Genomic DNA, 25,157 nt, shown 5'->3' with positions numbered 1-25,157 from the left:
GAACCACCCCCCCCCCCGAAAAAAAACCCACCAGAAGACTTCTGTTGCTGACAAACAAATTCACCAAAGTAGCAGGATACAAGATCAGTATACAAAAATGATAGCTTTCTTATACTCCAGTGAATCTGTTGAAAAACAAATCAAGAAAACTTCTGCATGCACAATATTCTCAAAAAAGTCATACTTGAGAATAAATCTAACTAAAGAGGTGAAAGACCTCTACAATGAAAACTATAGAAAACCAAAGAAAGAAATTGTTTAAGACCTTTGAAGATGGAAATACCTCCTATATTCTTGGGTATTCAGAATAAATAATGTCAGAATGATCATACTACCAAAATGTTACACCGATTTAACGCAATCCTCATCAAAACATCAGTGACAGTCAGACGCGGTGGTTCATGCCTGTAATCCCAGTGGCTGGGGAGGGGGGTGGGCTGAGACAGGAGGATCACAAGTTCAAAGCTAGCCTCAGCAAAAGCAAGGCACTAAGCAACTCAGTGAGATCCTATCTCTAAATAAAATACAAAATAGGGCTGGGGGCATGGCTCAGTGGTTCAGTGCCCCTGAGTTCATTCTCTGGTACCAAACAAACAAACAAACAAAACACCAATGACATTCTTCAAATAACCAGAAAAAATAATCCCAAAATTCATATGGATGAATAACAAATTATATATGTATCTCAGATTAGCCAAAGCAATACAATACTGAGTAAGAACAGCAATGCTGAAGACATCAAAATACCAGATCTCTTTTGTGACTAGAGCTGTGGTTACAAAAATAGCATTGTATTGGCATCAAAACAGGCATGAAGACCAATGGAATAGAATTGAAGACATAGAGACATATCCACATAGACACAGGAAAGACAAGAGTGCAAAAAAACATGCTGGAGGAAAGAAAACGACCTTTTAAACAAATGATGCCAGGAAAACTGGATATCCATGTGTAGAAGAATGGAACTGTAGATCTCTTGTTTCTTACTTTGCACAAAAATCAGCTCAAAGAGGATCCAAGACCTAACAATTAGACTAGAAATAATGAAACTGCTAGAAGAAAATATAAGGTAGGCACTCCACATACAGGAACTTTCTTAATAAGACTCCTAAAGCACAAGAAATAAAACCAAGAATCAACAAGTGGAATAGCTTCAAATTAAAAAGTTTTTGAATAGTGAAGGAAACATGAGTGTGAAGAAACAGCCTACAGAATGGAATAAATTTTGCCAACTACTCCCCCAACAGAGGATTCATATTCAGAATATATATAGAATATATACAGAATATATATAAAATATATACAGAACTCAAAAAAACTTAGCACAAAAAAGCACCAAATAGCCCATTCAAAAAATAGGCAAACTAAAAAGACATTTCTTCAAAGAAGAAATAAATATATTTTATAATATACAAATATATAATATATACAATGTAATATGTATAACATAAATATACAAATATATTTTAAAATGTTGAATGTGTCTATCAATCAGGGAAATACCATATCAAAACCACACTGAGATTTTATTTTACCCCAGTTAAAATGGTAGTCATCAAAAATATAAATAATAAATGCTAGTAAGGATGTAGGGGAAAAGTACACTCATACATTTTTGGTGGAACCACAAATTATATAACCACTTTGGAAAGCAATATGGAGATTCCTCAAAAAAACTATGAATGGAACCACCGTATGACCCATCTATCCCACTCCTTGTTATTATTCCAAAAGAACCAAAATCAGTACCCTATACACAACAAATTTTATAGTAGCACAGTTCACAATAGCCAAATTATTGGAACCAACCCAGAGCCCATCAATAGACAAATGGATAACGAAAATGTATATATGCATAATGGAGTTTTAGTCATCCATAAAGAAGAATGAAATCATGTCACTTGCTGGTCGGATGGTCCTAGAGAACATCATACTGAGTGAAATAAGCCAGACACAGAAAGTCAAGGGTCAGATATTTTCTCTTATATATGGAAACTACAGAGAAATAAAATTTTTAAATGTGTGTGGGGGGGGGGGTTCTCATGAAAATAGAAGGGAGAACAGTGGAGTAGAGGAAGAGGAACAAAGTGGAGAGGGAGGTATGGGAAACAGGAAGAACAGCAGAATGAAATTAATCATTAATTAGGTCATATGCATGTATGAACATACCACAGTGATTTTTTTGCTTTTATATAGAACTTCAATGCACCAATTTACAACAGAGTATGACAATAAAAACACTTACCCATAAATTATGCCTGCAATGGTACACTTCTTAAATGCCATTGTATTGCAAGTGAGGGTTCCTGTTTTATCAGAAAATAAATATTTTACCTAAACAAAAAGTGAACATGAAAAATCACATGTTTAAAATGTACTTACAGATCAAAGACAACAAGATTAAGTACTTTCTAGATTCTTAAAATATGTAAATTTTTTAGAAAGCAAGAAATGCAGTCCATTAGAATTCTACCTCAATATTTATACTTATTTTGAAAGTTATGTTCTTTGTTTTACACTTGAGGTAAAATTGAGTAGTTATATGCAAAACAAACTTTAAGCATCAAACCAAAAGAAAATCAGAAGCCAAGTTCATTTTCTTACCGAAGAAATTTCATCAAAAGTATCTAGAAAACATTAAATAGATGAAAATGAAATACAAACTCTATGCAATTTTAATTATGGTCACAACTACAATGCTCATTTCTAAGAAGAAATGAAAATTCTGTCGAACTCTATATTCTACTTTCCATCCAGTCCCTAGAAACCACTATTCAATTGTCTGTCTCTATGAATTTGACCTCAGACTTATAAATAGAATCATTTAATCTCCTTTTTATGGCATATTTTACTTAGCATAACGTCCTCAAGATTCATCCATGAGAGGCTAAGGATATATTTCAATGGTAGAACACTTGCCTAGCATGTGCCAAGCTATAGGTTTGATCCCCAGCACCAAACACACAAACACACAATCAGCTTTGTGTCAACATTTTATTCTTTTCAGGAGCTGAATAATAACCCATTGTATGGGTATACCACTTTGTTTATCCTTTCATCCATTGATGTTTTCACCTTTTTGCTACTACAAATAATGATTTTATGAACATTGTTATACAATATATTTTCAAGCCCCTGCTTCCAACATTTTGTGTACATACCCAAAAGTGGAATTTCTGGATCATATGATAATTCCATGCTTAGTATTTTGAGGATCAATCATACTGTTTTCCATCTTAGCAGTTGTACCATTTTACAGTTTTTCCAGCAAGGCACAAGGTTTGAAAATTTTCCACACCCTCATCAGTGTCTGTTCTTTATTGTTTTTCATTTTAATAAAATAATAGCCATAATAATGGTTATAAATAATATCTCATTGTGATTTTGATTTGCATTTACCTAAAGATTAATGATAATGAGTATCTTTTCAAGAGTCTATTGGCCATTTATATATCTTCTTTGGAGAAAGATCTATTCAAATCCTTTGTGCTTTTTTGAATTAGTTTATTTGTCTTTTTACTGTTGAGTTGTAGAAGTTTTTGTATATCCTGAATATTAAGTTCTCTAGTGCCCTTCTGTTTTCAATTTCATCACTTTTGCTCTTTTCATTATGTTTTACCTACATAAGCAATATAGTTATTTTCAAAGCTTGAGTCCTAAAGCTTTCTTTTATTAATGTTATATTTAATTACTCTAAAAGACTGACATCAATTTTTATTAATGTTATATTTAATTATTACTCTAAAAGACTAGGCAAGGTTGATGAAATGGTACTTTTCCAACTGCCAATTAAAAAACACACTCTAAAATAAATAATCTGATTTTTATGAGGAGAAAAGATGCTAGAAGAGTTAATTATTGCAGACTCCTTCATTTTTAATTCTTAAACGTAAAAAAAAAAATAAAAGGATATTGGTGTAGTTCTCTGAACAGGCATTTCAAAAAGCCAAAATGCTTTTTAAATAAATATTTACTGACAACCCATTATTCAAATGATACCACACAATGTGATTATGAATTAAAAATTATATTTACCAAGTACTGTTTAATATGACTAGCATTAATTAAGTTCCTACCACACTCCAGGGACTATGCTGAGTGCCTTATATGCACATTATCCTTTTCAGTTATTGCAATCTTGTGACAAAGATGCTCTTATTACCCATTTTACATATTAGGAATCAAGGCCAGGAAAGTCACACAAGAAGCCCAAATTACTCAGCTGGTAATTTGATAGATAGATGGTAGAGCCAGAATTCACACCCTTGAAGCTTAACATCCCCAATTAATTGAAATATGGGAAATTTCAATCTAGTAAAAACATATTAAGAAAAAAAAGGTATTTAGAAAAATCAGAATTATAAGTCTTATTTCTTTTAGCTACAACAATGGGAGATTATTTTTAAATTTACAGATATATATAGACAAGGAAGCTATGAACCAATGTATGGGTGTGGAAGTGAAGAATTTTGTAGCAATCTCTAAAATTTTATAGCAGCTTTTGGCTGCTTTTTGTGGGTCATCAGCCTCATGAAGGGAGGGGAAGAAGAAGGCGAGAGCTCTCCTCAGCAAGTTCCTAACTTTGAAAGCTAACTACTGTTAGCCCACCTGAGAGCTAACATCAGCCTTCCCTTTCTTCCCTTCTAGCTTTTCACTCTTTCATAAACACATAATAACCTGTACTGAGTTTGTTCTCCTTCAACATGATGCAGTATATTTAAACATGATGCAGAATTACCAATATTTTGAACAAAATATGTCTACTCCTATTCCCGACTCCACATGTCAATTTGAACTGTACCCTGTTCTCACGGTGGCATTGAGATTTGCAAAAGCTCTCCCTAGAGTCTTCTATGAAGCTCCTATCACATTGCTCATTTCCTGAAAAGTCTCTCACCTGCCCAAGCTCTTCATTGAGGTTGGATGTTCTGGCCATGGCATAAAGATTATTTTGTTCGTAATACATATCTTCATCCTGCAACAAATGAAAAATACAGTCCAAACCATAATTAGAATGAGGCTCAAAATCTCTTGTAGAAGGCTGACCCTGGCATTGGTATTTCTATGTGACTAACATTTAAAAATAACCCACAATGGACAGGAGAATCAAGTTAGGAGAAGCAGAGGCACCTGTACTGGTGAACAGGGATCAAAAGACTTGGCTTTCAAATTCTTGGCTCTGCCTCAGCCAACCTGTGAACTTGTGTAAGTTAGTTAGCATCTCTGTGTCTCATCTCACAGCACTCTACAAAATTAAATGAGAATACACTTGAAAGCACTTTGTCTCACTTCTTGGCTGTTAAAATATTACTCTCTGGCTGGAGGTGTGTAGCTCAGTAGTGGAACCCTTACCTAGCACGATGAGATCCTGGGTTTGATGCCAGCACCACCAAAATTTAACATCAACAACAACAACAAAAAAATGTTCTTCAAATTATTGCCATCCAATGGCACAGTAAGAAGATTTTTTAATATGCAACATTTAGAAATAATTTTATTTCAAAGACAAATACTCAAAGATAATAATTAAAAATTATAACCCCATTCAAACTGTTAAATTAGTTTAGTCCCCAATTCATTAAATATTAATGTCAATACATGACTGACAACCTAAAAAACTTTTAATTAATTTGAAGTGATTCTGGAATGATTGCCAAGAATCTATCATTCTGGCCATGATCTGTAAGCCTCCTTCACTGTTGAGTATTTTGAATTTTATTAGATTAACTATCTTTCCATACTCACTACCAAGCCACTATCTCTTAAACCTGTTTCAACAGTTAGGAAAAAAAAAAGGTATGAAAAAATGATGTCCTCAAGATTAACACAAAGGTCCCAGCATTACTGAGCCAGGTTGACACCAGTGCTTGTCTTTCTGTTGAAAGCGTCCCTGGCCCAGTGGCTATACTAGCCCTGTCACAAGGACTCAATGACATTAGTTCTTTGATATCAAATAAAAGCCATGGCTCAAGAGAGAATTTTTGTTTAAATTTCTGATTTTAATACTCACCCAGTTTATAAACTGGGCCTGAATGAATTTCACAGTTTCCAGAGTTAACAGCAGACTGATGGGAACAAGGTTATGGTACAAGATAATGAATACCAGTATATCAAACACATGGTTGTGGGAGGTGATACCTGTGGAGAAAAGCAGCAGAACTATGTCACAGCTTCAGACAATGGTTTCATTTAACCTCATCTGAATTACCACTTTATTAGAATTGTGGAATTTTTCCATGAAAATCATGATTCAAAGTGGACCCCAAAATGAATATTTTTATGAAAATTAATCAAATAGCAGCCATGCATGACGAGTATGGGAAGCACTGAGATTCGAGATCACCATGCTCTCAGTGAGTTCAGGATGCGGCCCGAGGAAGAAAACCAGATGGTGTGAGGAATTCCATGGTGGCACAGAACATTGAGCATGGTGACAATGACATAAAGAAAAGGGCCAGCATCTCAGACAGGAACATCTCAGAAAAGGAGATGAGCGGAGTTTGAAGGAGAAGGAAGTTTGCTAAATGCAGGAGATAAGAGGAAGAGAATGAGGAGGAACATTGTAGCTGGAAGTAACAGTGGGTGTGAAGTCAGAGACAGACTTCACTTCAGTTAAGGAAACTAAAACATGAGCATATAAATAGGTACTTATATTATACTTCTTAAAATTTAGCGAAAGTAGTGAAGGCCAAAAAAGAGGTAAATGAGAGGCTTTGTAAAATCTATACATATACTCATATTTTCAAGAGACATTTGTGTGTTTGAGACAGTAATTTTCCAATAAAAAATTCAACCTAATTTCAGAGAAAGTGACTTTAAAATATTTTGAAGGTGTTCAGGAGATATGTACACACTGAATTATATATATTTTTTCTGAAAACTTGCTTCTCAATCTTATATTTTGTTTATATATCTGTGTGACATGGGGTATGGGGTATAACTGAAAAGAGATAGCCAAATTATTTTGTAGAAGTGTTACATTTTGCTGAACACAAATTCATATAATTGAATAAAATTAAATAATTATTTTAACTTGTAAGTTAAAAATCTTGTATTCTTTTTTTTTCTTTTAGAGAAACATACTGGTAATGTAGGACAATTGGAGCAAAATCTAGATTTCTAAATTACATCAACTTGAAAGTAAGTCACATCTTTTCAAACTCTATGACCTCAAGTTTACTAACATTTCCTTATTTGCCATGATTATACTGTTATATTTACCTTATATTTATAAATCAGTCTTTTAAGAAAACTAGAGGTAGATATTTTACTATGACCATTTTATGGACAGAGAAACCAAGACAAAACTTTCAGTGTTTTGCCAAGTTTATTAATTATTGAAAGTGCAGTTATAATTTTAATCCAACAAGTGTCCTCTTCTTTTGAACTAAAGTATCCTGGGCATATTGATATAGTCTGGAACCAATTCTAGGTTCTTTTTCCAAATATGCCACTCACTACATCTGTACTTTTTGGTTGCCATATGGAATCTGAGTTTCGCCGCAGTAAGTCAAGAAATTGGACTAGAACATTATAAAGTTTTATGTCAACTCAAAAATTATTTCTTATAGTTAGTCAATTAATTGCTGAGTTTCTGTTATTAAAAAAATGTTCTTGAAGTTAAGGGTACAATGATTCTTATCCTCAAAAATGCATAATCTAGGGCTGAGGCTGTGGCTCACCAGTAGCACACTTGCCTGGAATTTGTGAGGCACTGGGTTCGATCCTCAGCACCACATATAAGTAAATTAAAAAAAAAAAAGGTTCATTGACAACTAAAAAAATATATATTTTTAAAAAATGCATAATCTAGAGAGAAGAAGGCAGAGCAAATCTAGGCAGCAACTCTTGATCAGCCATAGCCCAGAAAAACATGTAGTGAAAGACCAACTCATAAGAATGATGAGCAACAGAGTAAACACTCTAAAACTCGATATTGGACATCTTGAGATTTGGAGGGACTTGGAATTTGGTTACCAGAGCAGAAAATAAGGACAGAAGTCCTTGACCCAAACTCAGAAGGGAGGTTTAACAAAGAGACAAAGAAGAAAAGGAAAAGCCCATAAATTTACTTCCTTAACAAAGTTGGAAAGAAAATGAAACCAAGTCAAAATGGGACAGAAGCAGCAGAGAGTGAAGGGGATCACAGAGTGTGAGCTAAAAGTTGTGCTGGGGCAGGGCAATCATTCTGTAAAGTCCACAGCTAGCCAGTCTCCCTAGAGGAAAGTAAACCCATACAGCTTCTCCTCACCTACAAATAAAACCACAGGGAAAGTTTCTCAATGGTCTTGTCTGAGTAATCCATCTGGAAGTGCAGAGAGATCTTTATTAGTTGAATGCTGCCAACCCCCCCCCTTCACTGTGGACAAGGGAAGTGGAGTGGAGCTGACCTGACAACAAATCACGCCCAGGGAGTGCTAAGCCCAACCCAGTGCTCCCCAACAGCCTCCACAGGAGTGGAGGCAACGATGGGCTGACACCCTAACTCCATCACACTGATAGGTAAAATGCCAGTCATCTGCCTCAGCCGTGGTGGAAGCTTCCACGCCAGTATGTCCACAGAAAGTCCGCACCCAAAGGCTCCACATTGCAGACAACTGCCAAGTGTCTAGCTAGAGCCACTACAAAAAACTCCAAGCAGAGGTGAGTGGGCACTCAGCAAATCCAAAACTGCCAGCCATGTAGGAGTTCAGAAAAATGACGGTCAACTGTCAATCTCCCCAAGTCACAAGAAAGGTATCCCAGTGATCTCCATCATCCACGTGGAGGTTTCTATCCCACAGGCCACCTACAGAGAACCTTCATTCACAGGCCCTACAATTGGAGTCAGAACCCCACCCCCATTGTGTGTTAGCATCCATATATCAGAGAGAACATTTCACCTTTACTTTTGTGAGACTGGCTTATTTCACTTCGCATGATAGGCTCCAGATCCAACCATTGACTGGCAAAATGACATAAAGTCATTCTTCTTTATGGCTGAGTAATATTCTCTAGAGTATATATACCCAGTTTTCTTTACCCACTCATCTGTTGAAAGACACCTAGTTTAGTTCCATAGTTTAGCTATTGTTACTTGAGCTGCTATAAACATTGATGTGGCTGCATCACTGTAGTCTACATTTATACCTTCAGATTTATACTAAGGAGTGATATAACCAAGGTCAAATGATGGTTTCATATTTAATTTTTTGAGGAATCTCCATACTGCTTTCCAGAGTGGTGCCACCAATTTCAGTCCCACCAGCAATGTATGAGTGTGCCCTTTTTTCCACATCCTCATCAATATTTATTGTTGTATTCTTGATTGTTGTCATTCAGACTGGATTCAGATGGAATCTCACTTAATTTGCATTTTCAAATTGAACATTCTTTCATATATTTGTTGAGCATTTGTATCCCCTCTTCTGTGAAGTGTCTGTTCAGGAGAGGCACTTGGGTCTGAATTAGAACAAGATATATTCCATGCTCGTATAATTATGTCAAAATGTATTCTACTGTCTTGTATAAATAAAAAGAACCAATAAAAGAAATAAATGGAACAAAAAGTGTGGGGATTTCTATGAAAAAAGAAGAGCAAACTATGGAGTAAAAAAAGATTGAGGAGAAGGGAGAAGGAATGCGGAAAGGGGGCACAGTGGAATGAAATTGACCAAATTTTGCTATGTACATTGAATATAACACAGTGAATTTCATCATTGTGTATATCTATAAAGCATTAATTAAAAAACAATAAATTGGGCTGGGGCACTCAGTGGTAGAGTACTCGGTGGTGGAGCACTTGCCTAGCATGTGTGAGGCTCTGAGTTTGATTCTCAGCACCACATATAAATACATACATAAAATAAAGGTATATCAACAACTAAAAATATATTTCAAAAAAATAAATAACTAGGAGAAAGATCAGGAGCATAGAGGAAGGGAAACAGGAAGAGTAAAGAGGGCAGTGAAGAGAGACGTACTAGGGACTAAAATAAAGCAAATGATATTCCATGCATGTTTAGCTATGTCAAAATGAACCTCACTATTGTGTATAACTATAATGTACTAATAAAAACATTTTTTAAAAGACATACATAAAAAAATCACAATCTAGGGTTGAGGGGCAAATAAACAATCATCATGAAACATGGAAATGGAATGAATTCTATTATGTATATTATAATAGAACCAAATAGAACTCCTAAGTAAAAAGTCTGGGAGAAGTAAGTCATGAAATGCCACAAGAGAAGATAGTGCCTCATCTTGGCCTAATTGAGCAGCGTTAGGTGTTCAGGTGAAAGGGACCAGAGGTGAATTTGAGGCCCAAAGGAGCATGGGACAAAAGGCCTAGAGGTATCAACAGCCAGTTAATATAAGGTTCCTGCAAGATACCAAAAAGCAAGCAGTGCTTTGTTAATGAAGATTAGGTCCTGAGGAGGAAGTAGGAGTATATCATACCATAGGAATGGATAAGGTAATAAAGGTCCTGGTATTGGCATACTGGAGGAGGCTGAACTTGACCCTATATGCCAGGAAGCAGGAAATATTTTTAGTAACAGATAGAGGATCTCCTTTGCAACTACCCAGCTCTGCCACTGTGACATTAAAATAGCCTCAGACAACACAAAAACAAGTAGGCATGGCTATGTCAATAAAACCACTCACAGGTACAAGCAGTGGGCCATTAAGCAGTGATATGCCAATCCAGTGTAGGCAACAGAATGCCACTGAAGTGTCGTGTGTACATAACTACTTTTTATATGGGCACTATAGTGACCAGGAAATAGAAACAATAAGAGTCATTTCCTCTTTCAGGAAGTCTGCAGAGAGCTGGGGCTGTAGCTCAGTGGTAGAGTTCCTGCCTTGCACATATGAGGCACTGGGTTCGATCCTCAGAACCACATAAAAATAAATAAAGATATCGTGTCCACCTACAACTAAAAAAATGTATTATGAAAACAAACAAAAAAAGAAGTCTGACAGAAAAGGGAAGAGGAGGTTATTTATATGGCATACCAACCTTGACAAATTTTATAGAAACCAAAATATCAGTAACTTTTGTTCAGTTTGAACATAAACTTATTTTTTATGTCCAAAATAAGATGATGGCATAGTTTGGATGTAGCATGTCCACCAAAAGCCCAAACGTTAAAGGCCCAAGGGTGAACTTTTTGGTTAATGGTGGAAACATTAAAGGTGGGGGGTACTGACGGGAAGTTCTTAGGTCATTGGATACATACCTCCAAGGGGAACTTTGGGACCCCTAGTCCCCTCCATCATCTCTTTGCTCCCTGTCTCTAAATGTAAGCAGCTTTGCTCTACCATGAAATGCTACCTTAAAACAACAAAGCCAACTGGAACCACTAAAACAGTGAGCCAAAATAAACCTTTTCTCTTTACATGTTAATTATTTGGGGAATTTTATTACAGTAATGGAAAGCTGACTAATACAGATAATATTGACTCTCTTCTGTTAGAGCAAATTGAAGAAGGAAATTTAAATCCAGATTGCCTTTTGAAAGTAATCTAAAATCTATAACATTGAAAACCAAAATTGGACAGGGAACATCTGGAAATCCCCATGGCTTAAGAATAAACCTGCCTCAGGTTTTGATGCTATCTACAGAGTTTATAACTTAGTTTCTTTATTCCTAAAATGCTCCCAAACAGGTCTACATAAGGGAGGTTAAAATAGTTCAAGATCCTCAAAGACAGATTATAAAAGCCAGAAAGTATATAATGCTTTACTCTGAAACATAGAAATACATTAATTTAAAAAATGCTGAACTTTTAATGCCATATACTAGTTCACTTTAAGACTGTAGAACGAATCAGACACGATTTTCCTATGTTCATATATGAATACATGACCAGTGTAACTCCACATCATGTACAACCACAAGAATGAGTACTCCATATATGTATGATATGTCAAAATACATTCTACTGTCATGTATAACTAAAAAGAACAAATTTAAAAATTTTAAAAATACTTTACTTACAGCAAATTGATTTAATAAATGAATCCCCCCCATTCAATGCCCACTGTCCTCATTTTCTCATCCATGTACATCACACACAAAACTGTATTAACCTGATGAGGTAGGTATTATTCCCATTTTCACATGAGGGAAGCAAGGCCTAGTGAAGGAAAAGCCTCATCAAAATTCTTATAGTCACTAAGTGTTAGAGCTAAAGACGTGGACCCTTGTGTGTCTGGCTCACATTCTTGTGCTTCTTCCCTGAGTCCTATCTCTCTCCTGTATTTTGGAATGCCATAACTATGTGTAATTGTCCTAATAATTTTTAAATAATCTTAAACCATAGGTCTCATAATTGACTAATATTGACAATATATAGAGAATTCAAAAACCCAATAGCAAGAAAGCAACCCAATTAAAAAATGGGCAAAGGCCATAAACAGACATTTCTCAAAAGAAGACATATAATGGCAAATAGGTGTGTGAAAAAATGCTCAATATCACTAATGATCAGGAAAATGTAAATTAAAACCACAATGAGTTTGCATACTACATCTGGTAGAATGACTTTTATAAAAGAATAGCAAGTAGTATCAAGGAATGATAGAAAAGGGAACCCTTGTACACCATTAGGGGGTATGTAAATTAGCACAACCATTTTGGAAAACGCTATGGTGTTTCCTCAAAATATTAAAACTAGAGCTATCATATGATCAAACAGTTCCTCCACTGGGTGTATACTCAAAGGAAAGGAATTAGTGTGTGAAAGAGATAAGGCCCTCTTGCATTTTTTGCAGTAGAGTTACAAAAGCCAGGGTTCAGCATCAACCTAAGTGTCCTTCAAGCAAAGAATTGATAAAGAAAATATGAGACACACACACACACACACACACACACACACACACACACACACGCACGCACAGGAGAAATACTATTTGGCCTTAAAATATAAAGCAATATTGTCATTTGTAAAAACATTGATGAAGTTGAAGGCTATTGTGTTAAGTGAAATAAGTCAATCACAAAAGGGCAAATACTGCAGCACTCTTATGTTTAGAATCTAAAATGTCAGTCATTGACATAGAGAGTAGAATGGTGGTTTCCAGGGTCTGGGAGATAGGGAGAATGACATAATGGAGGTCTGTGTTAAAGAGTATAAAGCTTCAGTTAAACAGGAGATTGATTGTACAGTGATGACCATCATTAATACTAATACACTGTGTATTTGAAAATTGCCAAAAGAGAAGCTTTTAAATGTTTTCAGAACAAGAAAATAGTATGTGAGGTTAAGGATATAAAAGTTATCTTAATTACATTATTCTACAATGTATACATGTCAAAAATCATATTGCACTGCATATATAAAGGCAATTATTTCTCAATTAAAAATAAAGCTTTAAAAAATAAATAAAGATTTAAAATTTTTAAGAAGGGAACATTGTTTCTAGTACTAATTTACAATCACTTTCTCCAAAAAAAAAAAAAAAAAAAAAGACACCAGCCAAAATTGTTAGAATAAGGGAGGACCCTTTTAAACAAAAGCAGGGAAACAAGTCTTTAAAGTCCCTATTTTAAAAGCATAACTTCCCAAAGTGGCAGCTTCTTGAACTCTTAAACACTTACCACTAATTCCCATGTACCAAATGTTTTCCAGGTACATTTTGTTCCAAATTGTGGCTCCCACACAGCTCACTGCAGATATCACAAAGAGTAGTAGCAACAAAATGAGGATCTGCATGTTGGTTACTTTCTCAACCTGTGATCTCTTGAGAGGTGATCTGACGGAATTCTGCACAATAGCACATTTATTCATGTTCACACAGCATGCACAGATGCACATATATCCAAAGAACAAAATACACACACATACACAAACACAAACATACACACACATACAGAATTATACTGTAAAAACAAGATAATTGCAATTTGGTAATAAATATCTGGTAAGAAATAATTTTGAAAAGCTGAAGAAATATCTAAAATGAGAGGTATAATATGAACCTGCCTTTAAATTTCAGAGTAGTAAAGAGGAATGAGCCTCCTGAGTTCAAAAGATATATACTAAACTCCCTCACTTCATATAATCAGAAGGAAACATCCAGAATCAGAAAATTTGTCATCACAGACTATTTTACCTGCATCAATTTGGTTTCAAATCCAGTGTAAATGACTACACCAATGATCCACTGTGTATTTTTCAGCTGTGTACCTCTCAGCAACATCTGGTCGGGACCAACTGAAATAGGACTAAAAATAAGAAAGAGCATTTATAAAGTACCAAAGAAGTCCTTTTCTCACAGTGTGATAAAAAAGCATAGGCCTTGTTATGGTTTGGATAGAAGGTGTTCCCCCAAAGCTCCTGTGTTAATGCAGGAATGTTCAGAGGTGAAATTATTGGATTGTGAGAATTGTAGCCTAATCCATCTGAGTTTGAATAGACTGGGTAGTAACTGTTGTCGGGTGGGGTATGGTTGGATGTAGATATTCTGACCATGGAAATAAACAGGGGAGCATTCTCCCAGTGAGAAAACTCCCAGGGGGTAACTGGAGCCCTGATTCCCAGGATTGGAAGGCCCAGCCTCCTCCCTGTGAGGTAATAAGACAATTATGCAGGCACTACCTAGTTTCCTTAACCATGTCCTTGGAGAGAAGGGGCTCTGTGTTTGTATTAACCTGGACCTTATCTCAGTTAGCTGGCACTGGGGTTAAAGAAACGCTAATTAGAATACAGTCATGGTCACAGGGGGTATGTGTTCTTTGAGTTCACTTCTGCACTTCTTCTTCACCACTTCACTCCTCTCTGCTCCTCCTGTCTGTCTGCTGTGTGTGTCTGTTCTTTTGTGCTCCTCCTCACAGGTTGTCTCCACGGGCGATCCTTTACAGTTGGAGAAGGTGGGTCACTGAAGGTGTACCCCAAAAGGGCTCATCTTCCCTGTGGTCGGTCGGTCTCTCTCTCTCTCTCTCTCTCTCTCTCTCTCTCTCTCTCTCTCTCTCTCTCCTTCCTGACCATGCCATGAACTGAGATGCTTTCCTGCCCTAGGACCTCACCCTGTGATGCATAGCTTCACCTTAGGTCCCAAGCCATGGAGTTGGCCATATTTGAATTGAGGCCTTTGAAACCATAAACCCCCAACAAACTTTCCTTCCTCTAAATTGTTCTTGACTGATATCTGGCTTCAGTGACACAGAATTTAAAACCAGCCTTCACCTTACATATATTTCTTTTGGCAACTTCAACTCTGGAAGCAAACGACAATAAAATAGATGTTTCTTTATATAGTCACCTATTTCTAAAAGAGCATGAAAAAAATTTTTTCTTTGGTGTCTACTGCTCACCATTCCAAAGTCATGATGATTATAAATTTTAAATAGAAACTATCTCTTATGCCTAGAGTGCTTATAAAATTTGGAAAAATAACAGACCCAGAACAGCTAAAGCAATTCTAAGCAGGAAGAATGAAACAGGTGGTATCACTATACTAGACCTTAAACTATACTACAGAGAAATAGTAACAAAAACAGCAAGGTACTGGCACCAGAACAGGTTGGTATACCAATGGTACAGAATAGAGGACACAGAGACTAACCCACAAAATTACAACTATCTTATATTGGACAAAGGTGCTGAAAGCATGCACTGGAGAAAGGATAGCATCTTCAACAAATGGTGCTGGGAGAACTGGACATCCATATGCAACAAAATAAAACTGAATCCCCATCTCTCACCATGCACAAAATTTAACTCAAAATGGGTCAAGGACCTAGGAATTAAACCAGAGACTCTGCATCTAATAGAAGAAAAAGTAGGCCCTAATCTTCATCATGTGGGGTTAGGCCCCACTTCCTTAATAAGACTCCTACAGCACAAGAATTAAAACCAAGCATCATCTAATGGGATGAATGCAAACTAAAAAGTTTCTTCTCAGCAAAAGAAATAATCTGTGAGGTGAACAGAGAGCCTACATCCTGGGAACAATTTTTTATCCCTCACACATCAGATAGAGCTCTAATATCTAGGGTATATAAAGAGCTCAACAAGATAAGCACCAAAAAAAAGCAAATAATCCAATCAATAAATGGGCCTGAGACCTGAACAGACACTTCTCAGAGGAGGATATACAATCAGTCAACAAATACACAAAAAAATACTCATCATCTCTAGCAATCAGAGAAATGCAAATCAAAACTACTCTAATATATCATCTCACCCAAGTAAGAATGGCAGCCATTATGAAGACAAACAACAACAGGTATTGGCAAGGATGTGGGGAAAAAAGGTACACTCATATATTGCTGGTGGGACTGCAAATTAGTGCAGCCAATTTGGAAAGCAGTATGGAGATTTCTTGATAAGCTGGGAATGGAACCACCATTTGACCCAGCTATTCCTCTTCTTGCACTATACCCAAGGGACCTAAAAACAGCATACTACAGTGACACAGCCACATCAATGTTTATAGCAGCACAATTCACAATAGCTAAACTGTGGAGCCAACCTAGATGTCCTTCAGTGGATGAATGGATAAAAAAAATGTGGCATATATACACAATGGAATATTACTCTGCACTAAAAATGAATAAGATCATGGCATTTGCAGGGAAATGAATGGCATTTGATAAGATTATGCTAAGTGAAGTTAGCCAATCCCAAAAAAATGCTGAATGTTTTCTCTGATATAATGGGGGGGGCGACTCAAAGTGGGGTAGGGAGGGAGAGCATGGGTGAAAATTACCTCTAGATAGGGAATAGGGGTGGGAAGGAAAGGGAGGGAGAAGGGGATAGTGGAAAGAGACGATCATCTTTATACAAAATTCATGTATAAAGATGTGAATTTGATGTCAACATATCATATATACAAACAGAGATTTGATAAATTGTGGTATAAAGGTGTATTAAGAATTGTAGGGCTGGGGATGTGGCTCAAGCGGTAGCGTGCTCACCTGGCATGCGTGCGGCCAGGGTTCGATCCTCAGCACCACATACCAACAAAGATGTTGTGTCCGCCAAGAACTAAAAAATAAATATTAAAAATTCTCTCTCTCTCTCTCTCACTCTCTCTCCTCTCTCACTCTCTCTTTAAAAAAAAAAAGAATTGTAATGCAAAAAACTTATGAATGTAATGTACTCCACTATTGTCATGTAAGAAATAATAAAAAAAATCACAGCTTTAAAAAAAATTGTCCGAGAACGTTTTGTAGACCAATGCCTGTGTATCAATTTAGTAACCTATAGAAGGGATTGCATGGGGTAATTCAGAGCACAGAAAACAGGTTCATCCTGCTATATTTACTTGTCCTCCTTACCTCCGGCACTAGATTGACCCGCCATATAAAATATGTTCCTAAAAAGTCTACGAAGTGCACAGGACTGGAGCAACAGTAAAGAAGACCTCTCTGTTATGATCAAACCAAGTCCATTTGGCTTATCCTTGGTCACTTTCAAAACCGTGTTCTTCTCACTGATTTACTCCATGTGATAATGCTCAGGGCTTATAGTCAAAGGTAACTTGGAGTTGATTTCTCTATCCATAGCATTTATTGGTTGCTATTGTTTAAATATGAATAATGTTCCCCAAATGACCATGTGTTAAAGCCTTGATCCTCAGGGTGGTGCTATTGGGAGATGTTGGAACCTATAGAAAGTGGGGGTTGGTGGAATGTCTTTAAGTCACTGGAGGCTTATGGTAGCAATAGTGGAAACTTAACTCTTCCTAACTTTGTTCTCTGTTTCCTGGCTCATGACATAAGCAATTTTCTCTGCCATTCACTCCCTCCATGATATGTCACCCTTGCCAGAGACCAAAAGTCTACCCAATCTTGGGCTAGAACTATGAGCCATAATAAACTTTTTCTTTTTTACAAGTTAATTGTTTCAGGTATTTTATTACAGTAACATGAAGTTGACTAACACAGGTATCCTGATTAAGAAAATGCTGAATCGTTTCCTTATTTTCAATGTTTTCACAGGAGCTTCAGGGTATTTCAAAGTCAAGGAAAATGTAAATAATTATAATGCTTTCAAATGTTATTAATGGACAGAACAGAAACTGCAACAAACTGTGCTCCAGAAGAGGGAGAAAATATACTTGAGAAGAGAAAAATGATACCTTTTACCCCTTAAATACAAGGTTCCAACAAAGTTATTAAACTGACGATCAGGTTCTTCACATTCAATTTTTCCATCTAGGTTTACCAATTGTCCTTCCTTTATTATTCCAGCAACTTCTAATGATGCCTATTTTTAAAAAACAGAATGAGAAAAATAAAAATAAAAGTTTGATATACTGGCAAAGCTTCAATTCTCCAATAGTTAGTAAAAGATGATGATGAAAGTCAACTAAGAATGTTAAAATACCCAACCAAATTTTAGTATAGACTTTTCTAGAAGACTTTGACGAAGTGAAATTTTACAAATAATTTTAACAAAATTGAAATAGGTGGAAAGTCAAATTTTATTCTCTACTGAAAACTTCACTTTTTAAAGTTCAACCATCATAATCTAACACCGTATAATGTTTGATACATTTATGTATGTAGCTGATGATGCTTGTTATGGTTTAAATATGAGTTGTCTCCCCAAAACACACATGTGAAACAACACAAGAATTTTCAGAGATGAAATGATCAGATTATGAGAGTTATAACCTAATCAGTGAATTAATCCACTGATGTTAATTAACAGGGCAATAACAATAGGTAGGGTGTGGCTAAGGAAGTAGGTCACTGGGAGTGTGTGCCTTGGGGGGAGTGTGTGCCTTGGGGTTTATGTTTTGTCCTTTGTGAGAAGACTTCTTTCTGCTTCCTGTTTGCCTGTCCTGAGCTGTTTTTTCTCTGCCCCACCCTTCCTACATGATGTTGTGCCTTACCTTGGGCCTGGAACTATGGAGTTGGTTGACCATAAACTGAAACTCTTGAAACCCTGAGCCAACATAAACTATTCCTCTTCTAAATGGTTCTTGTTAGGTCTTTTGATCAACAAAAAGCTAACTAAAACAATGCTAAATTATGGATCATATTTTGAGTAACAAGAATCTAGAACAGGGGTTCAAAACTTTTGTATGCATCAGATTCATCCTATGACATCTGGTGAAAATAAAGTTTGCTGAATTCATCCCCAGAGTATTTTTATTTAGTGGGTCTAAGGTTGAGTGGCACAATTTGGATTTCTAACAGATCCTAGAGGATGATGATACTTCTGGTCCAGAGTTAGGACTTGGAGCATCATTGAACTTTATCCCCAAAAGATCTCAACCTTCCATAGAGAAAAGAATAAAATCAACATCAAGAGATAGAATCAAACTGTCATCCATCTTCTCAACAGAATTGAAAGATACAAGAAGACAGCTGATAAATTTAACTATTTAAAATGAAAGACTTTTAATTCTAAAATGTTATAATTTTCCAAATGTCAAACAAATGTAAAATGTAATACAAATATTTTGAGGCATATACACATGATATAAACCCACATGAATTTCTGTTTATCAGGAGACACCTTAAAGAATGTTTCAGAACAAGTTAACAACTAGAAGAAGACATATGTAATATGTATAATTGACAAAGAATAAATATGAAAAATAAAGAAATTCTATAAATATCCCAATAGAAAAAGGAACAAAAACATTAACAGTTCCCAGAAGAGAAAAACATGTACTTCCTGAAAATTCAAAAACGGATTCTCAAGCATACAATTAATGAATTACATAAGAAAGGGTATCATCCCATTGATAGATGCTAAAAAATTAGTAAAAACTTTAACATGGATTGTAGAAAAGGTTTCTTAGTAAACTTCGAGTTAAAGCATCTTCCCCATGATGGTAGAGGATATCTACCAAAGCATGAAAGCAACTATCATGCATGACTATGAAATGACAGAATTTAATTAGTCAGAAGAAATAAGAAGTCACCAGTATTAACATGAAATTTATTTTTAATTGTCTGGACTTTTAGGCAATGAAATGAAATGGGGGGGGGGGAGTGATGAGGAATTTTTATTGGAAAGGAAATGTCAAAAATGACTCCACATTTTTTTTTAAAAAAAGGAAGTAGTAATAGAATTTACAAGGTGGTAAATTTTATGTTAAATTTCTAGAAAGCATTAAAACCTCAAACCCTATTCTACTACTCTCCTTTCTACTGTGTAAATATGTAAAACTGATGAAAAAATGATCACCCTACTTTTAGAAAAATAATTGACTATTAGAAAAGCCTGCACATTGTATTTTAAGATCATAAAAAATATGAGAGTTTAATAAGTTGATGGTAAGATCAATATGCAAAAATAAGTATCAATGTGTCACAATTTGTTTAACCGTTCACATATAAGTGAACATGTGGCTATTGCAGATAAAACTGCTATAAATATTTGTACATAGCTTTTTTTGTGGATGTGAGCTTTCATTTCCCTGAGATAAATCCCTAGGAGTACAATTGCTGAGTCATATGCTAGGTACATTTCTAACTCCATATCAAACTTAGAAATTGTTTCCCAAAGTAGCTGTACCATTATATATTCCCCACCAGCAATGAATGAATGGTATAGTTTTATGCATCCTCACCAGTGTTTAACATCACAACTATTTTTTTATTTTGGTTGTTCTTATGGGTATTTCACTGTTTCACTGTTGTTTTAATTGTATTTTCTTAAAGACTAGCTAATGTTATAGAAAATATTTTCATGGACTTATTTGCCAGTTGTATATCCTGTTTAGTTAAATGTCTCCTCATGTCTTTCACCTAGTTTCTATGTGCTTTGATTTTTGTTCAATTTTGAGATTATTTACATATTATAGATAACAATAATTTGTCAGATATGTGGTTTGCAAATATTTTTTCCAAGTCCGTAGCTTGTTTTTGTTTTAAAGAAAAAATGTATATGTATGTATTCTCTTGATTTCTCTTAACATATATATAGTCTTTTTATTAGAGCATTATAGTTACACATAGTATTGGGGTTCATTTTGACAAAATCATATATACATGGAGTTTGATTTACTCCATTTCAGGACTGATTCCCTTCCCCTATTCCTCCCCTCATCCCTTTCCCTATTCTCCTTCCTCTCTACTCTATGGATCTGCCTTTTATTTATTTATTTATTTATTTATTTATTTATTATTGGTGCTTTCTAAATGCACATAAAAATGAAATTCCCCTGTGATATATTTATATATGTACATATGTGATTTTGTTGAATTCATTCCATTTTTCCTCCCCTTTCCCTTCATTCCTCTCTCCCTCTTAATTTCCTTCTTATACTCCACTGATCTTCCCCATATCTTTATGATATCTAATAAAGATACCCTCTTTCTCTTATTTTTCTCTAGCTTTTACATGTGAGAGAATGGAATTTTTGAGTCTGTCTTATTTCACTTAGCATGATACAATTTCATTATTCTTTGTGGATAAGTAAAACTCATTGTGTATATATACCTATTTTCTTTATTCATCCATATATTAATAGGCATCTGGGCTGTTTTCATAACTTGGCTGTTGTGATTGTGCTGCTATAAACACTGAAGTGACTTGTCACTACTATCTGCTGATTTCAGTTCTTTTGGATAAATGCCAAGGAGTGGGATAGCTGGGTCATATGATAGTTCCATTCTTAGTCTTTTAAGGAATCACCATACAACTTTCCAGAGTGGTTGTACTAATTTTTGCAGCCTCACCGAGAGTGTATGAGTGTATCTTTCCTCTCTCATCCTCTCTTAGTACTTATTTTTATTTGTATTCTTGATAATTGCCATTCTGAATAAAGTGAGATGAAATCTTTGTGTAGTTTTAATTTTCATTTCTCTTTGCTAAAAATGTTCAATTTTTTGTATATTTGTTGGACATTTGAATTTCTTCTTCTTTTTTTGAGAGAGAGAGAGAGAGCGAGAGAGAGAGCGAGAGAGAGAATTTTTAATATTTATTTTTTAGTTCTCGGCAGACACAACATCTTTGTTGGTATGTGGTGCTGAGGATCGAACCCTGGCCGCACGCATGCCAGGCGAGCGTGCTACCTCTTGAGCCACATCCCCAGCCCCTGAATTTCTTCTTTTGAGGAATGTAATTTTAGTTCTTTTGCCTACTTATTAATTGGACTGTTTGTTTTGTTTTCGGGGTATTAAGTTTTTTAAATGATTTATATAGTCTGCATATTAATACCTTGTCAGAGGAGAAGCTGGCAGAGATTTTCTTCCATTCTGTAAGCTCTCCCTTCTTGCTCTTAATTTTTTCCTTTGCTGCACAGAAACTTTTAAACTTGATGCCATCCCACTTATCTATCTTGATTTTATTTCTTGAATTTAGGTCAGTGCCTGCACCTATATGATGGAGTGGTGGCCCTATATTTTCTTCTAGCATTTGCAAACTTTCCTATCTAATTCCTAGGTCTTTGATTCACTTTGATTGGACTTTTGTGTATGTTGATAGGTCATTCCTATATATACATATGGATATCCAGTTTTTCCAGCACCAAACACATAGATTCTTATCTCTTAACACATATATATTTAATTTCTCTTAACACATATCATTCTCTTAATTTCTTTAAAATATACATGCTTGGATTTTTAAACAATTTTTTAAAAATTTATTATGGCATTATAGTTATAAAAAACAACAGAGTTCATATCTGATATATTTATAAATGCATATGGCATCGTTTGCTCTTTCAATCCCCAGTAAACCTTCTTTCTCTCCCCCCCCCCTTCATTTCCCCTGATCTCCTTCTACTTTATTTGTCTTCCTTCTATTTATTTTTTAAATTGGTGCATTATAGTTTTATAAAAAATTGGAATTCACTGGGATATATTCATACAAGCACATAGGATAATTTGGTCAGCTTCATTCCCCAGTTCTTCCTTTTTTCCTTCCCTTCTGTCCTTTGCCTTGGTTACCACTCCTACTCTAGTGATCTTCCTTCTATTTTCATGAAAACTCCTTTTATTCCTTTTTCCTCTCTAGCTTCCACATCTAAGAGAAAACATTCAACCCTTGACTTTCTGGGACTGATATTTCACTTAGCATAATATTTTCCACTTCTATCTATTTACCAGCAAATGCCACAATTTCATTTTTCTTTTTAAATGAGTAAAACTCTATTGTGTATATTACTACATTTTCTTTGTCCATTCATCTATCAATGGGCATCTGGGCTGGTTTCATAACTTCATTATTGTGGATTGTGCTGCCATAAATGTAGAAGTGATTGTATCACTATAGTATGCTGATTTTAATTCTTTCAGATAAATACTAAAGAGTGAGATAGCTAGGTCATATGGTTTTTTGTTTTGTTTTGTTTTAGGAATCTGCTTTCCAAAGTGGTGGTACTAATTTGCAGATCCACCAACAATGTATAAGAGTATATTTTTCCCCCACATTTCACCAGCAATTATCATCATTCATATTTTTGATGATTGCTATTCTAACTGGGGTAAAATGAAATCTTGGTATAGTTTTGATTTGCATCCCCCTGATTGCTAAGGAAGCTGAACTTGCCTAGGCATCTGTGAATTACTTGAGGGTCTTCACTTCTTATGGAGCCATGGAGATTTGGGTTCTTCCTTGGGAACTATCCGGGCTTCTCGCCCGTGTGCAATGGATTGTTGCCCAAGGCACATGACCTCTATCTCCATTCTACTAGGAAGACCAATCTCATAGCTCCAGAGTTGGGCATAACTAGATTCCCACCTCTCACCCTGTTCAAAAATCAATTCAAAGTGGATCCAAGACCTAGGAATCAGGCCAGAAGCAGTGAAATTCCTGGAAGAAAACACAGAGTCAACACTCCCCATACTGGCACAGGAACCAACTTCTTATTTATTTTAGTTTTTATTTGTTCTTTCTAGATAGTCAGAGAGTAGATATTCACAGCCCACCTCCTACCTTATTTGGCAAAGAACACTTCATGGAAAACCTTTGATGTTCCCCAGATATAAATAAAGCAAGCGCAAGCTCCATTTTGCTCTTTTTAGTGTGCAAGAGCAATCTGTAAGATCAGCTGGCCCGTCCTGCTTTTAAAATTACTTTCTGTGTCCATTGGTTTTTTCCACTGCCCTACCTTTCTTAGCTTTTATTCCGCAGGCAGCCCATTCCACCAAGGGGAACTCCATTCCCATCACCTATGCAGGATGTGGGCAGGAAATGTTGGTCATTTGTGTTTCTTCTTTTGAAAAATATCTCTTTAAAATTTTTTACTCATTTATTGGTGGTGTGGTGGTTTTTGTTTTGTTTTGTTTTTTGGAGTTAGTTTTTAAGTACCCACCCCCAGTCCATAGGATTGAAGTTCTATTTATTTATTTATTTATTTTGTTATTTTGAGATAGATTCTCACTAAGTTCTTAGAGTCCTGCTAATTTACTGAAGCTGGCCTTGAACTTGTGATTTTTCCTGCTTCAGTCTCCTGAGTCACTGGGATTACAGCATGTGCCATCATGTCCAACTTCGAGATATAAATAAGTAGACAAATATAGATCTACTTATATCTACATATATCCCAGTTATTAGTCCCCTGTAAAAGGAGTAGCTGGCAAAGATTGTGGTCCCATTCTGTAGGATCTCTCTTCACACTTCTGTTTTCTTGACTGTTCAGAAGTTTTTTAACTTCATGCCATCCCACTTATTGATTTTTTTGTTTGTTTCTTGAGTTTTAGGCATCTTATTAAAGAAGTCAGCCCCTTACAACCACAGAATGAGAAGTTATACTCCATATATGTATAGTTTGTCAAAATACACTCTACTCTCGTGAATATCTAAAAAGAAGAAATAAAAACTAAAATAAATAAGAAGTTGGTTCCTGTGCCGGTATGGGGAGTGCTGACTCTGGGTTTTCTTCTAGGAATTTCACTGTTTCTGGCCTGATTCCTAGGTCTTGGATCCACTTTGAACTGATTTTTGAACAGGATGAGAGGTGGGAATCTAGTTTCATTCTCCTACATGTGGATATCCATCCAGTTTTCCTGGCACCATTTCTTAAAAAGATTATCTTTTTTCTAACATATGCTTTCAGCACCTTTGTCAAGTATTAGATGACAGTTTCTAAGTGGATTTGTCTCTGTGTCTTCTACTCTATTCCCTTGGTCTTCATGTCTGTTTTGATACCAATACCATGCTGTTTTGGTTACCATGGCTCTGTAGTATAATGTGAGATCAGGTATTCTGATGCCTTCAGTCTCACTTTTGTTACACAGGATTGTTTTGATTAT

General features: G+C 35.6%; 1 protein-coding gene across 1 annotated transcript in view; it reads right to left on the bottom strand.

The window, feature by feature from the left end:
• The window catches only part of LOC308649628 (phospholipid-transporting ATPase IB-like), a 115,007-nt gene extending 110,077 nt beyond the window's left edge, over positions 1-4,930 (bottom strand). The window contains exons 1-3 of the mRNA XM_081295331.1: positions 4,898-4,930; positions 2,605-2,627; positions 2,246-2,334 (exon numbers count right to left, since the gene is read on the bottom strand). Coding sequence (XP_081151457.1) covers positions 2,246-2,286 — 41 coding nt within the window. The 5' untranslated portion in view covers positions 2,287-2,334; positions 2,605-2,627; positions 4,898-4,930. The remainder of the gene's footprint in view (positions 1-2,245; positions 2,335-2,604; positions 2,628-4,897) is intronic.
• Positions 4,931-25,157: the final 20,227 nt, after the last annotated feature.

The sequence above is a fragment of the Spermophilus citellus genome (genome assembly GCF_964194105.1).
Source record: "Spermophilus citellus genome assembly, chromosome: 1".
Taxonomy (NCBI): domain Eukaryota; kingdom Metazoa; phylum Chordata; class Mammalia; order Rodentia; family Sciuridae; genus Spermophilus; species Spermophilus citellus.
Note: the sequence above shows the minus strand (reverse complement) of the source record. Positions and strands in the feature narration are given on the sequence as shown.